Source organism: Grampus griseus, assembly GCF_964374135.1.
Source record: "Grampus griseus genome assembly, chromosome: 1".
Lineage (NCBI taxonomy): Eukaryota > Metazoa > Chordata > Mammalia > Artiodactyla > Delphinidae > Grampus > Grampus griseus.
Window position 1 is genome coordinate 5,519,150 of NC_139017.1, and position 16,422 is coordinate 5,535,571.

Genomic DNA, 16,422 nt, shown 5'->3' on the forward strand with positions numbered 1-16,422 from the left:
TTTTTGCTTTTGTTTCCCTTGCCTGAGGAGACATATCCAAAAAACCCCCCAAAACCCCAAATATTGCTAAAACTGATGTCAAAGAGCATACTGCCTTTGTTTTCTTCTAGAAGTTTTATGGATTCAAGAGTTACAATTAAGTCTTTAATTCATTTTCATTTTATTTTTTGTATATTGTGTGAGAAAGTAGTCCAGCTTGCTTCTTTTGCATGTAACTTTCCTGTTTCCCCAACACCGTTTACAGAGGCAATCATTTCCCCATGATGTTCTTGCCTCCTTTGTCATAGATTAATTGACCACATAAATGTGGGTATACTACTGGGCTCTCTAATCTGTTCCCTAGATCTATGTGTCTGTTTTTGTGCCAGTGCCATTCTATTTTGATTACTCTAGCTTTGTAGTATAGTCTGAAGTCAGGGAGCCTGATTCCTCCAGCTCCACTTTTCTTTCTCAAGATTGCTTTGGCTATTTGTGGTCTTTTGTGTTTCCTTACAAATAAAAAAAAAATTGTTCTAATTCTGTGAAAAATGCCATTGGTAATTTAATAAGGATTGCATTGAATCTGTAGATTGCTTTCAGTAGCATGGTCATTTTAACAATATAAATTTTTCCAATTTGTGAACATGATATCTTTCCATTTGTTTTGTCATCTTCAATTTATTTCATCAATTTCTTATAGTTTTCAGAGTACAAGTCTTTTACCTCCTTGGTTAGATTTATTCCTAGCTATTTTATTCTTTTTGATGCAATTGTAAATGGGATTGCTTTCTTGATTTCTCCCTCTAAAACTTTGTTGTTCAGGCATAGAAATGCAACATATTTCTATATATTAATTTTATATCCTGCAACTTTAATGGATTCATTTATTAGTTCTAATAGTTTTTGGTGGTGTTTTTCTATGTATAGTATCATGTTATCTACAGATAGTGATAGCTTTACTTCTTCCTTTCCAATTTGAATTTCTTTTATTTCTTTTCTTGTTTGATTGCTGTGTCTAGGACTTCCAATACTATGTTGAGTAAAAGTGGAGAGAGTGGGCATCCTTGTCTTGTTCCTGGTTCAGAGGAAATGATTTCAGCTTTTCACCGTTGAGTATGACATTGGCTGGACGTTTGTCATATATGGCCTTTATTATGTTTAGGTATGTTTCCCCTCTACCCACTTCACTGAGAGATTTAACATAAATAGATATTGTTTTGTCAAGAGCTTTTTCTGCATCTATTGAGATAATCATATCATTTTTATTCTTCAATTTGTGGATGTATATCACATTGATTTGCAGATATTGAAACATACTTGAATCCTTCTGAAAAGTCCCACTTGATCATGATGTATGATCCTTTTAACGTATTGTTGAATTTGGTTTGCTAATATTTGATTGAAGATTTTTACACCTAAGTTCATCAGTGATATTGGCCTGTAATTTTCTTTTTTTGCACCGTCTTTGTTTTTGGCCTCAGGGTGATGCTGAACTTGCAGAATAAGTTCAGAAGTGTTCTTCCTCTTCAATTTTTTTGGAATATTTTGAGAAGAATAGGTGTTAACTCTTTTGTAAATGGTAGAATTCACCTGTGAATCTGTCTGGTCCTGGATTTTTGTTTCTTGGGTTTTAAAATTACCGATTCAATTTTAATATTGGTAATCAGTCTGTTCATATTTTCTATATTTCTCCTGATTTATATTTGAGAAATTGTGCATTACATGGAATTTATCAATTTCTTCTTGGTTGTGCATTTTATTGGTGTGTAATTTTTCATAGTAATCTCTTATGGTTCTTTATATTTCTGCGGTATCAGTTGTAGCTTCTCCTCTTTTATTCCTGATTTTATTGAGTCAGACCCTCATCTCTTTTTCTTGATGAGTCTTTCTAAAGGTTTATCAATTATGCTTATCTTTTCAAATGACTAGCTCTTAGTCTCATTGATATTTTCTATTGTTTTTTTTTAAGTCTCTATTCCATTCATTTCTCCTCTGTATTTATTATTTCTTTCCTTCTACTAACTTTGGGTTCTGTTTACTCTTCGTTTTCTAGTTTCTTTAGGTCTAAGGTTAGACTATTTACTTGGGATTTTTCTTCTTTCCTGAGGTAGGCCTGTATCACTATAAACTTCCCTCTTAGAATTGCTTTTGCTGAGTCCCATAGATGTTGGACCATTGTTTTTCCATTTTCATTTGTCTTCAAGTATTTTTCTTAATATTCTCTTTGATTTCTTCAGTGACCCCTTGGTTGTTTTGTAGCATATTGTTTAACCTCTAACTGTTTGCACTTTTGGCAGTTTTGGGTTTTTTTTTCCTGTAGTTGAAGTCTAGTCTCATACATTTGTGGTCAGAAAAGATGCTGGCTATGATTTCAATGTTCTCAACTTTCTTTTGTGGCCAAGACGTAATCTATCCTGGAGAATGTTCTATGTGCACTTGAAAAGAATGTGTATCTGATGATTTTGGATGGAATGTTCTATATATGTTTAGTAAGTCCATCTGACTTATAGTTTAAGTCCAATGTTTCTTCACTGGATTTAAACTTGATTTTCTGTCTGGATGACCTGTCCTTTAATGTAAGTGGGAAGTTAAAGTCCTCTACTATTGTTTTGTTACTGTCTATTTCTCTGTATGTGTTTGTTAGTATTTTCTTTATGTACTTAGGTGCTTCTAGTTTGGGTGCATATATATTTTAAATTGTTGCATAATCTTGTTGGATTGGTCCCTTTCTCACTATATAATGTCTTCTTTGTCTCTTGTTTCAGTCTCTGTTTTAAAGTTTATTTTGTCTGATATAAATTTTGCTACCCCAGATTTGTGTTTATTTCTATTTTCATGAAATGCTTTTTTCCATTCCCTCACTTTCAGTCTGAGTGTTTCTTTAGATCTGAAGTGAGTGATTATAGGCAGCATATATATGCATCTTTTTGGTTTTTTTTTTTTTAAATCAATTCAGCCACTCTATGTCTTTTGATTGGAGCATTTTGGTTCATTTATATTTAAAGTAATTATAGATAGGTAAGTACCTTTTGCCATTTCGTTAATTGTTTTTTGGTTGTGTTTGTAATTCATTTTTGTTCCTTTTGTTCTCTCTTCCTTTGTGAGTTACTGACTATATTTAGTGTTATGTTTGGATTACTTTCTTTTGTGTGTGTGGATCTATTATAGATTTTTTGTTTTGTTGTTACTATTAGATTCATATATAACAACATATATTCATATGGGTTATAAGTTGATAGTCTCTTAAGTTCAAACACATTCTAACAACCCTGCATTTCTATTCCCCACCTCATATTTTACATCCTTTTGTTTTGTGTTTCTATATTAACTACTTATTGTGTATACAGAGGATTTTACTATTTTTGTCTTTTAACCTTCCTACTAGCACCTACTACCTTTACTGTATGTTTGCTTTTACCATTAAGATTTTTTTCTTTTGTAATTTTCTTATTTCTAGTTGTGGTCTTTAATTTTCCTCTTAGAAAGTCCCTTTAGCATTTCTTGTAAAGTCATTTTATTGCTGCTGAACTCTTTTATCATCTGCTTATCTGTAAAGCTGTTGATCCATCCTTTGATAGCCTTGCTGGATACAGTCATCTTGGTTGTAAGTTTTTTCCTTTCATCACTTTGTATATGTTGTGCCACTCCCTTGTGGCACGCAAAGTTTCTGCAGAAAAATCTGCTAATAGTCTTAGAGGAGTCCTCTTGTATGTACCTAATGGCTTTTTCCTACTACTTTTAAGATTCTCTCTTTATTTTTAATTTTTGCCATTTAAATGATAATGTGTCTTGGTGTGGCCCTCTTTGGGTAAATGTTTGGGACTTTCTGATTTCCAGACCTGGAAATCTGTATATTTCTTGTTAGAATGTTTCAGCTATTATTTCTTCAAATACGTTCTCTGTTTCTCTCTGTCTCTCTTTATTTGGGATCCCTATAATGGGAATGTTACTATAGTTGATGTTGTTGCAGATGTCCCTTAGGCTATCCTCATTTTTTTTTTTTAATTCTTTTTTTCTCTTTCCTGTGCTATTGGGTGGTTTCCACTACCCTGTCTTGCAGATCACTGATCCATTCTTCTGAATCCTCTAATCTGCTGTTGACTTCCTCTGGTGTAATTTTTCATTTCAGCTGCTGTATTCTTCAGTTCTGTTTAGTTCTTCCTTATATTTTCTACCTTTTTCTTAAAATTCTCCCTGTTTTCATACATTCTTCTCCAGAGTTCACTGAGCATTGTTATGGTCATTACCTTGAACTCTATTGGGCATACTGCTTATCTTCACTTTGTTTAGAGTTTTTTCTGAGATTTTGTCTTGCTCCTTCATTTGGAATGTATTTCTCTGTCTCCTCATTTTGCCTAATTCTCTGTGTTTATTAATATGTGTGAGGCATGTTCCTGATCTTGGAGGAGTGACCTTATGTAGGAAAAGTCTATGGGACCCAGCAGCATGCTCCCCTCTGTAGGATCTATACACCAGATCTTTATGCTATAAGGGTGCCCATCTGTTGTAGCAAGGCCAATTACTGTGGGTGCACTGGTAGGTGGGGCTGGCCCCCCACCTGGTTGGCTACCAGACTCTGCCTCATGCAGAGGCTGTCAGCCACTGGTGGGCAGGACCAAGTCCTGGGGCAGCTGGCTGCAGGGCCCAAGGGTACCTGCGCTGGTGCTGTCCCACCCAGGAACAGGGCCAGGTCCCATTGTAGGAGCTGTGGGGCCTGGTGGGGCCTGGGGTTGGTGCTGTCGTGGGTTGGTAAGCTTCTGGTGCTAATAAGCTATAGGGAGAACTCCAAAGTGGCACTTGTCTCTTATAATGGCTGGCACCAGTATCCATGTCCCCAGTTGCCTCCTGCCTCTCTGGGAGGTTCACAAAGATCAGCAAGTCAGTCTAACCCAGACTTCTTTCTAATTGCTGCCTCTGCACTGGGACATGGAGCAAGTGAGAATTTTTGTGTGCCTTTTAAGAACAGAATCTCTGTTTCCTACAGCCCTCTGGCTTTCCTGTACACAAGCTACACTGGACTTCTAAGTCAGACATGCTGGGGGAATTATCTTCCAAGTCTGTGACTCCCAGGCTGGGCAGCCCAACTGCCCCTTCATTCTTGTCCTTTTGATCATTAGAAATAAAATGTGCATAAACATAAATTTTATCTTGTATTTACATAGTAGGCCAAAGATTTTGTCTGTATTTACTTCTCACTAGAAGTGAAAGAATGTTCATTAATTTATATACTTAATTGTGATTTACCGTTTCAAGATAAAGTGGAATAGAGAGATCTTGACCTTGCTGATCCATACAAAGCTTAGAGGAGTATTATTCTTATTTAAAAGAATCTTATAAAGCACGTTATGCACTACTGACCAATACAGCGTGGGATTGACTGCCATCTCCCATCCTTGCACACAAGTTCTTCTTCATCTTCAATTAGATAATTTTCTTGACAGAGAATAGATATTTTTTCTCCATCCTGATATGTCACTGTAGTTGTCATATTTCGAGAATTGGGAATCTGAGGTGGGGGTGGGCATGATTGTATTTGTGCTTCTGAAAATATTAAAATTAGATTTCTTGATTAAAAACCATAAGTTAAAAATATTAAAGGAATAATTTTCAATAAATAGAAAGCTCTAATAATATATCATAAATGATTAAACAATATTAGACTCAATTATACTCTTAAGCTTGTTAAGCACTTTAATATATCACACTTGGTTTACAGTGTCATGGTCTTCCTTGCAGGTTCTTCCTTCTGTTATTTCTGTGGTCAATCTTGCATAATTTACATAAAATCGATTTTAATTACTTCTAACCTTTAGAATGTTCTAAGTGAATTGCTCACTCAATTACAGGCACTAAGTAAAAACTGACATCAGGGTATTTTTTTTACACATATTGGTGATCAGATGTATTGGAATCAGCTTAAAATCCCCACAAGATTTTCTCCCAGTGGAAGCAGATTAGCCAGAGGAAAAATTACACTTAGGTAATGATCGATTAATTTGATGCAGAGTCTTGGCCAAGGTAAGAATTAGATATGTTCACTGGGATTTATAGTATACTGTTTACAGTTCAGAACTCTTCTGGAGGTACAATTTACTAGCTTTCCTGTGCTGTTAAGAGATATACAGATTGATGAAATACACCTGGTTTAACGGATTAGACAACCTGGCTTTAGTTACGTGACCAGCAGGGTATAAAAGACCCCTCTGTAAACTGTGTCTGAGTCCCATAAAATTGAGATACCTCAGATATATATTGGCAGTTCATAATTTGAAGACAAAGCCTGTCCTGCTTAACTGAGGGAAGACTCTGCATGACTATACCTGGAAGATTTTGGACCTCTCTGTGACTTCTTGATTTTGTTTTCTCCTGCCATACTGCATTTTTATTTCATTAGAAGCCATATGCAAGTATATACTGGAAAGTCTTGTAAATCTTTTCAATTGTTCAATATTTTGTATTAAATTCAGGGAAATATTTGACTGAATACACTTCATTCATGCTAACTAATATCATCAGATTTTCTATTTTGCTCTACATCAACAGAAGTATTTTATATTTCATCCAAAATATTTTTCTTATTTCTGTTTTAACTATCTTGACATTTTTTTCAACGTATTTTCAAGAATTTATTTTCTTTTGTGTCTGATGTTTAACCACTTTTGTCCTAATAATATTAATCTGTACTTCTTAATAAGTCTTGCAGAAGTTGGTCTATCCACTACATTTCCCTATAAACTGAATTAATATTCTGTAAATCAGCAATTTATGATTTTTTAGTTTATTATAATAATTGATATTTTAATTTTAATTATTCTTTCCTTCTATGTTCTTTGGGTGTATGTTCTTTTCTAGATTCTAGATTGTACTTCCTATTACTTTAAGTTTGTTCCTTGTTTTGTAATGCATGCTTTAAACTACAAATATCTTTGTTTTTGCTGTATCCCATAGATTTCAAAGTATACTGTTTTCCTTTTCATTTTACTTAATTTAACGTATTTTCTGTTAGTAAACCACCAAAAATGGGGTTTTTTAGTTTAGGGATTTTTGACATGTGTGAATAAGATGTGTAGCTAGCTCTCTTTTAATTTTATATTTGCTTTTACTTTAGAGAGAATAACTTGAGGACATTGATTACTTGAAATTTGTTGGGAATTCCTTTATTGTATGAAAGTAATAAATTGTTTTAAATTAATTAACTATATTTAAATAAGCTAATATAGATTTCCAGGCAAGGTGTATTCAAGAGCTATAAAGAAACAGTTTATAATTATAAAAAAGTTAATTCACAAGGACTAAGCAATCATAAATGTATAATGTATCTAAAAATATATCAAATAAATGAAGCAAAGATGGACAGAGCTAAAGAAGAAATAGACAAATCCATAATCCTAGTTAACAATACTGATAGCCTTCTTACTCTGACTGATAGAACAACTAGAAAAAAAACATTTTAAGACATAGATAAATTTTTAGAACACTAGGAACCACTTTAACCTGATCTAGCAACTAGATTATACATATGCTTTATATGAAAAAGGAAATACCACAATGATAGGCAATATGCTGTGCAATAAAGAAACAACAAATTTCAAAATACTGAAAAATTACACAGTGTGTTCTGTGACAATTGAATTAGATTAGAAATCAATAAGAATAAATTTTCTATGCAAACACCCATGATACTCATCAAACTGTATACATTAAATATATTCAGCTCTCTATATAAAAATTATACCACAATAAAGCTCTTAAATGGAGAATAAATTATTTAGAAAAACATAAATATTTGGGAATTAAACAACAAACTTCTAAACAATTGCCATGTCAAAGAAGAAGTCATTAGGAATATTAGAAAATATTCCACATAGAACTAAATGAAAGTAAATTGGATGTATTTATAATTTTTTGAGACACAGCTAAAGCAGCACTTAGAAGGGAAAAAGGTAGTTTTACAGGTGTACATTTAGAAAGTAGGATGGCTTAAATCAATGTTTTAATTTTCTATCTTAAGAAATGAGAGAGTAAAATTAAAATCAAGAAAGTATAAGGAAGGAGAATTAAGTCCACAAAAGAGAGAAAATTGAGAAAGATGAATAGAAAAGAGAAAACAGAGAAAATTAACAGAGCTAAAAATTAGAGAAGAGAGGAAATGGAGAAAATTAAGAGTGTTAAAATTGGTTATTTGAAAATAATAATATTGAAAAACAAAACTCTTGGGAGAAGATCAAAATAAAGGAGAGAAACAACTATCAATACCAAGAACGAAAGAAGTGATATCACCAAATATACTGTAGAGTTAAAAGAAAAATAGAATGTTAAGTGACTATTAGAAAGAATTTTACATCAATCAATTTCATAAATTGGGTAAAATGGAGACATTTCTTGAAAAATACAACTTTCACACCTTGACAAAAGACAATATCGAAAATGTGAATAGCACACTTCCTATTGAAATTGAATTCTTCATCAAGGGAAACTTCCAAAAAAGAAAACTACATATCAGATGACTTCACATGTAAATTCAAAATTTTTTAGAACTATAAGTGTTTTACACTTAAGACATTACTGGAAAAATAGAAGCATAAATAAATAAAGAGACATACCATGTTTATGATGTGAATATTCAATATGGTAAAGACGTCAATTCTCCCTAATTTATTTCTCATTATAAAGCCATCCCTTTCCATATACAAAAAAATATTTTATAACAATTAATAAGCTTTCCCTGAAATTTCTATGTTAATGTAAAGACCAGAATAACTAAAACAATTTTGAGTAGGAGGAACATACTTGGAGGCTACATATCAGTCTTCACAGACTTCAAGTCTACTAAAAAGCTAGTTACAAAGGCAATTTGGCAGGAATAAAGACAGACAAATAGATAAATGTACTGAATAGCAAGTCCAGAAATAAATCAACACTTCCATAGTCAATTGATTTTCATTTCAAAGTCTTTTCCACACATATTGCTAAAACAATTGGCTATCCATATATAAAAAAATCAACTTCTATTTTATGCAATACTTAAATGTTAATATAAGATGGATAATATACTTAAATATACATACTAAAACTATAAAGCTTCTAGAAGAAAATGTAGAAGAACACATGTACTTCACTGCCTCTAAATATTATTTGTTTCCTTAAAGATGCAGTTGTGTAGCAAGTTCTCTTTTAATTTTATATTTGCTTTGAGGACATTGATTACTTGAAATTTGTTGGGCATTCCTTTATCATATAAAGTAATAAATTGTTTTAAATAAATTAACTATATTTAAATAAGCTAATATAGACTTGCAGACAAAGTGTGTTACAAAAACTATAAATAAATATTTTATAATTATAAAAGAGTTAATTCACAAGGACTAAGCAATCATAAATGTATCATGTATAATATACAGTACACATTGTATATTGCCATGGCAGTTGTTTAGAAGTTTGTTGTTTAATTCCCAATATTTATGTTTTTCTATATAATTTATTCTCCTTTAACAGCTTTAGTGTGGTATGATTTTTACATAGAGAACTTCATATAAGAAAGAACTACAAGATGTTGAACACTAGATAGTAGATTTGTTTTTATATTGGTTTGAAGTTACTTTCTGTATATTATAGGCTTGTAGAAATTGGTAAAAATATTGAGGATAGTGAGTCAAGGTGTCCTACAGTTAGAGAAGAGAGATAACAGATGTGAAAGTAAAAAACTGAAATGAGCCTATTCAATTGGAATTGGTGGTGTCAATATGATTCAAGACTTTTTAAGATAGCTATAGATACACAAACAGATAAATAGATGACTTGATAGATACATAAATATATATAAATAGATAGATACATAGATTGATACATAAATAGATACATGAATAAATACATAATAGTTCAGCATAGACATAAACACATTTATGTGTAATGTAAGAAATCAAAAGCAATGGTTTTCCCATGCTAATGGCCCAGATGTTAATTTAAAGCCACCAAGGCTCTGGGTGTTGTGTCATATAGCTGACTAATGCACACGATACAATTAATATTTAGAAACAGTGTTTTGGTTTGTTTCTAAATTACCTTTCAGATTGAAAATTATTTGTAATGATAAATAACTAAATTTCCTTGAAAGACACAAAGATACTACTTTTACAAGTTAGAAAGAAATAGAATACAGTTTTGAAAACATTATAAAGAAGAGTTTACCTTCTTTGCAGGTTGCTTCAGGATCCCATCTTCCATTTATACAGATTGAGTGTTTGTATTCTGATTTTCCTCGACATCTGTAACTTATGTTGGTGTTATGGTCAAATTCAATCTTATTCGATGGATTTCCCTCAGATGCAAATACTTTTGACCATTTACACTTCTTAAGTTCCTCTGTCGCTATAAAATGAAAATATTCCCTTGAAAAGACTAATTCTAAGAACCAAATAACAAATACAATAAATAGCTATGAAGTCAGTAATATAATGAACTTACAATTTATGCCTACAAGTTCCACCAACAAAGTTATTACTGATCAAATTGCATGAAATGGACTATTATATATGAACCTGAGTCCTGCATCCAGTTTTTGAAATTTCAGAGAAAATATCCATCCTAAAGACATTCTGCATTTTGGATTGGAACATTTTTGCATGATCTACATAGTGAATAGTCATTGCATGAATAATCTGGTCCCAAACTTGAAACATGTGCAAATGTTCATATTCATTTGTTTTTAGATCTCAAGCATCTCTGCATTGCTTTTAATTCACAATCTTAAAACACTAAAATAAAAACAATTATGTGTGGATATAGAATATCAAGTTGCTAGTTTATATATATTTTTTCAAGAAAAGTAATGAAACATAATAAGAAAAGTACATTTAAGGGTTTTTTAATAGAATCTTAATTTTTAAGATCTTTTGAATGATCACCAAAAAATAACAAATACTTGGAATAAGAAAGTGGGTACTTAAAGTTAAAACTTGTTTTCTGTATATACACGTAGAGTCTTTGAGAAGCTATATTATACACCAGGTCATTCTATGATCCAATATAATGCCATAATAACAATTTTTTTTCTGGCTCCAGAAAAAAAGTTAAATATGGACTAAAAAAGCTTTTTATATAGCAACCTATTTCAAAAATCAATGCAGGTGGAAGTTCTTTTTGAATATGACAAAATATCAGTATAGGTCTTTGGTAGTATTTGTTATGATTTGTTAGTGATAAGAGTCAAGTGAGGATAACAGAATAAATAAAAGTCAAGTAGTTGGCTATCGAAAAGTAATGATTTGAAAATGCAACCCTGAAAAAATAACATGAAATAAGGAGATGAATTCAAAACACACTAGAGGCTTGAGAATCAGCCCTATTTTTAGGATTTGTTCAGAGTGTTGAGGGAGACAAAGCCGATAGTATTCTTCAGGGAATGGTAACCGAAGGAAGATGTATACTCAAAAGGAGCAGTGGTGGCTGCTGTCATCATCCTATGATTGACTGGTTTCTGAAAGGAAAGCAAACTTATTTATTAGGAGAAAATAAATATAGTAAGAAGAATGAAAAGCTAGACTAGACAGAGTTACAAAATAAACACTGAGAGGAGAAAATTGGAATAAGGTCTATTATAGCTGAGAGGGATTATGTTAAACTGAATACAGGTAGAGGATTAACCTTTGCAAGGAAAGCTCTGAGATCAGGGGAGTAATAATTGAAGCACATGTTTTGGTGTAAGGTAGAATGAAAAGTTAATGAGGCGAGGCCATTTGTGGAGATGGAAGAGGATAAAGATGAGGTTTGGTGAAGAACTGGCAATACCTTGGACCGGACTGTGTTTAGTAAAAATGTAGGGAGTAATAAACAATGAAATTTACTGATTAACTTAATAAGCTCCTATTGAATATCTCCCATCTGTCAGCCAGTCTTTTGGTATTGGCAATATATCAGTGAACAAAACAGGTATGAATCCCTGCTCTCATGGAGCCTGAGCCTAAGCTCTACTTTCTTCTTGGAATAATTAATGACTAGAAATCTGATGAATAAATAAGACCGGGCATCCAGGGCTCTCTTTGAATGCAGGACCCAGGAAAACTCCAGGAAAGAAGTCATCTAAGGGAAAAGTGAAGGAAGATAGTCATCAGTCATCAAAGACTTGGTCATCCAAAGGTCAGGATGATTCACTTACAGTGAAATGCATCAGTCAGGGCAGGTTCCTGGCCCCAGCCCAAGGGCCTCCTGTGACTGAGTTACCTACTGACTGGGAGGGCCTGAGCCCACCTTCCCTCCAGCACATTAACTTCTTTTTGCTGCATTTGAAACTGACTGAGAAATCATCATTGTTAGAAGTTTTGCGAGAGGCAAGATTCCTAAAGGAATGCATGAAATGGGTATTTTCTTAGCTATATTTCCTTGTTTTAAAGGTCCTAAAAGAAAGAGTATCATATAAAAACAAAACTGGTATTTCTGCAGAGACAGTTGTATTTTCCTGGTAACTAGTACTCATATTTTAAACATGTGAATATCAGTAAGATTTAGCTTCACACTTGTAAAGATAAACAATGTTAATATCAGGACAGAAAGATTCATAAAATTCTCTTCTAGTTTATACTTTTCCTCTTCAGACATATATTGAATTATAAACAACAAATGTTGGGAATCATAATTTAAGCTGACATTTTCAAGGATAACTCTAAATTTCAACAATATGGCTGCAAATGTTAAATGTCAATTTGAGAAGTGCATTCTCACCAATGCACTGAGGAGGTTGGGTCCACTTTCCACTAATACATGTGACTGATCTGGGTCCAATCATTGTAAATGCTTCTCTACAACTGAACTCTACCAAGTCTCCATGGTGATAGAGAGGGGCAGAATGGTTGACATAGCCGTGATCAAGTTCCGGTATATCTCCACAGGTACTCTTCTCCTCTGGAAAATTTCACAAAAATATGTTCGTCTTTATCATTTAAGTTTGTATAAGAATACAAATAAAAGTGTTGACTTACCTTTAAATATTACTATTTTTAATACTTTACCAATACACACGGGCAAAGCTGTCCATTGTCCATCAACACACTGAATTTTATGAGAGCCCTTCATCAGAAATCCAGGATTGCAGACATATTCCACCACCTCACTGTGTCTATATTCTTCTCTCTGTGTGTCTTTAACTTCCCCACTGAGCAGTTGAGGAGGTGGAGCACACGATTTTACTTGCCCTACAGTAGACATGCTGTGTAAATAATGGTCACGTGGTCTATTTTACAGCTTAAAAATCCAGCTAATGCAGAGATTTTTTTGTTAGTTTATTATTTATTACATAATTTATTTTAGCATTCTTAAACAATGAAAAAACAATGGTGTTTACACCAGACTCTGTTTCCTAGTTCTATTACTCATCCTGAGCTAACATACTGGAAGTCTATGTAAGCCCAGAAGACATGTTCAATAATCCAGATACCCTAAATAGGTATGCAAACCAATTCATAAATATGGGTGTGTAAAATTATAACAATATTCTTATTCCATGGAAACATTGTATCAAAACTTTTGGAAAAAATATTATCCTTTGAAACAAGCATTTGATCAAGTTTTTTTTTTTTTTTTTCGGTACGCGGGCCTCTCACCGTCGCGGCCTCTCCCGTTGCGGAGCACAGACTCCGGACGCGCAGGCTCAGCGGCCATGGCTCACGGGCCCAGCCGCTCCGCGGCATGCGGGATCTTCCCGGACCGGGGCACGAACCCGCATCCCCTGCATAGGCAGGCGGACCCTCAACCACTGCGCCACCAGGGAAGCCCCTTGATCAAGTTTTAACTTTTATTCCAGCCATACATATGATTGAATTGACTATAAGCTACTTGAACATTGTTTAGACACACTTGATGACACTTAAGGTAAGTCCCACATTATATAAAATGTCCAATATTAATGGTGGAATTGTAGGCAAAAGGAAACCTAACAAGAAATCCTGCCAGTGTCAGGTTCCTTATACATATCTGTGGATACTTCCACCACACACTTCAAGAAGCAACTGGAGATTAATTTCTTAAATAAGGAAAACTGTTTTATCTACAACCCAACACTTGTCCATGGTGGGTACACCTCTGGCTTAATGCATTAGATTATAGATGCACTGGAAGCAGACAGAAAATTAAGAGAGGAAAGAAATGGTTGATGTCTAAGGTTTTAACTCTTGTTCAGCAGCTGCAAGATAAATATTTACCTTTACATGTTGGAAGATTAGGGGACCATCCAAAGTGGTAGCACTGAATTGAAACTGCTCCAACCATAATAAGGCCTTGTATGCAGGAGAATTTCAACACATCTCCACATCTATATCTGTCTTTCTTGGGATTAGCATCTAAATTGTTTTCCATTTGTGGAATACTGCATTCTCTTTCTATAGAAAGAGACAAATAATTTAGTGAGAATATACAACTAATCATTGCCAAATAAATATTATATGTGTCATGTAAAAATGAGGTGCTGGGTACTGCATGCATATACAGAGGGGCAGCACATAAATGCTCTTCCTTGAAAAACATTACATATTAGGTTTTATACACCCTCTTCATTCATATGGGGCTCTTTGAGAAATATTAAGGTATTGAACAGCAACGTATGTGTCCTGATAATTTATTTGTTAAGTCAGCTTGTTTGAACTGGATATGATTTTATCACTTACATTTATAAAATTTAATGTTACTTTTTCTGTCTCAAAACGTAAAATGATTCTCTCATGTTAAAGAAAACGAATGCTACAATTTTTAAATTGCACACAAATGAAAAATGGTATTTTTAAAAATATAATTGGGAAACCAGAACACACAAGGGAGACATTTCTCATGTATTTGAGTTACAGGAACATTAAAAATCCCTTAATTTTATAAGTGTGGAAATCAAACTGAAACATGATCAAATTGAAACATGAAACAAAATGAGGAACATGTTCAAGGCCATAGAGATAGGCATATTCTAGGTGTCATGATTATGTATAGGATATACAAGTATCTATTCTTGTTGTACCTGTAAATGATCTTACTATTAATATATTTATAATTATTCTGACTCAATTTAGAAATGTGTAAAATTATACCCCCAAATTTATAAAATGTATGAAATTTGTGACATTGCTACAAATTATGAAAAATTGCATTTTTCTTATTTGGAGTCTTCCTATCTTGTTAATTAATTTATAAAATTCAAAACTGGAATTTGAAAATTAGAATTTCACCAAAATGAAAATTCATACCGTCTGAAAGTCAAGTCTTAACACATAGTCATAAAGTTAGATGTAAGTTAACTACTTTTAAAAGTAATGTCACAAAAAATAACTCAAAAAATAGTTTTCGTTTTGTGTTAATATTGAGTTTTGTAGCTTAGTTGAGAAGGTCACGCTTGATGAGAACAATTGAGATTCCTTTCCGAAAATTCTACTCCAAATTTCCACATAGCAATACTTTTATTGGTATGTGTCTGTGTTTATATATGTTGTGCGTATATACAATTCCTATTTTATCATATTGTGAAAAATGCTGCATTAACAATAACATCGGTTGTAGGCTATTTTCCAACTGCTGTCTTCACATAAAGACAGTGACTTTAAGAATGCCATGATCGTGTTAAGAGCCTCCCCTTTTACTTAGAGTAAGCTCCAAACACTTTACAATCCATTCCTTCCTACACTTCCAATGTCATCTATCTGCCCCTGGAGTCGGAGTCAATACAGAATTTTTAAAATAGGTCAATTTCTTTGCTGCCTCGGCTGTTGCACAGACCCTTATCTCTATGCTGAATGAATGGTTTCCAACTTTTCTTTGCATAGATGTCTTCCTGTAGGAACTAGAGTCTTCAGTCCCCTCCTATTTTCTAAGCGCTTGGATTCTTTTGTTCTTCGAATACAGTTACTTGGAAAATATACTAGAAATATTTTACCTTTTGGTTCATTATTTACCTTAATTATTTGTTGTTTTTTCATAGTGGAATGAAAGCTCTTGAAAGGCAGGTCCGCTGTTTGTATCTTTCACCATTTTTCTCTTAGCCTACTTCTAGGACATATTAGGTGTTTGTTGACAGCCTGAAAAGTGAAATTTGTGCCCAGAACACTGTTGAACAAGCCTGTCTCTTTTCCGTTATAAATTCACTCTGTGTGTCTGTCTGAAATCTCTATTTTTAATCTTTTCTACTCTGCCTAGTGTTCTTTCTCCTCCTTCCCCTGTGCACCACTTAATCTCACATGACTCTGTCTCCTACCTCAAAGGAAAATAGAAACCATCAGCGACTGCTTCTTTTCAGCATTAGATTTACACATCCATTTTCCTTCCTTCCTCCTGATAGGAAGTTGGAAGTAGAGCTGTTGCCACCAAAGCCCAGGATTTTCTCAGCAGCGCGGGCTCCTTTCCCTTCTCCTTCACAGGGAACTTCCTGTGTTCAGTCTCTGCCTGCTCCCCTCTCTAGCATATCCTCTTCAGCGT

The 16,422-nt window shown here is 33.5% G+C and overlaps 1 protein-coding gene across 1 annotated transcript in view; it reads right to left on the minus strand.

Moving 5' to 3' along the window:
- The window catches only part of LOC309820764 (complement factor H-like), a 99,409-nt gene that overhangs the window by 15,839 nt on the left and 67,148 nt on the right, over positions 1 to 16,422 (minus strand). The window contains exons 12-16 of the mRNA XM_082651713.1: positions 14,172 to 14,348; positions 12,984 to 13,166; positions 12,697 to 12,876; positions 10,168 to 10,347; positions 5,338 to 5,520 (exon numbers count right to left, since the gene is read on the minus strand). Coding sequence (XP_082507839.1) covers positions 5,338 to 5,520; positions 10,168 to 10,347; positions 12,697 to 12,876; positions 12,984 to 13,166; positions 14,172 to 14,348 — 903 coding nt within the window. The remainder of the gene's footprint in view (positions 1 to 5,337; positions 5,521 to 10,167; positions 10,348 to 12,696; positions 12,877 to 12,983; positions 13,167 to 14,171; positions 14,349 to 16,422) is intronic.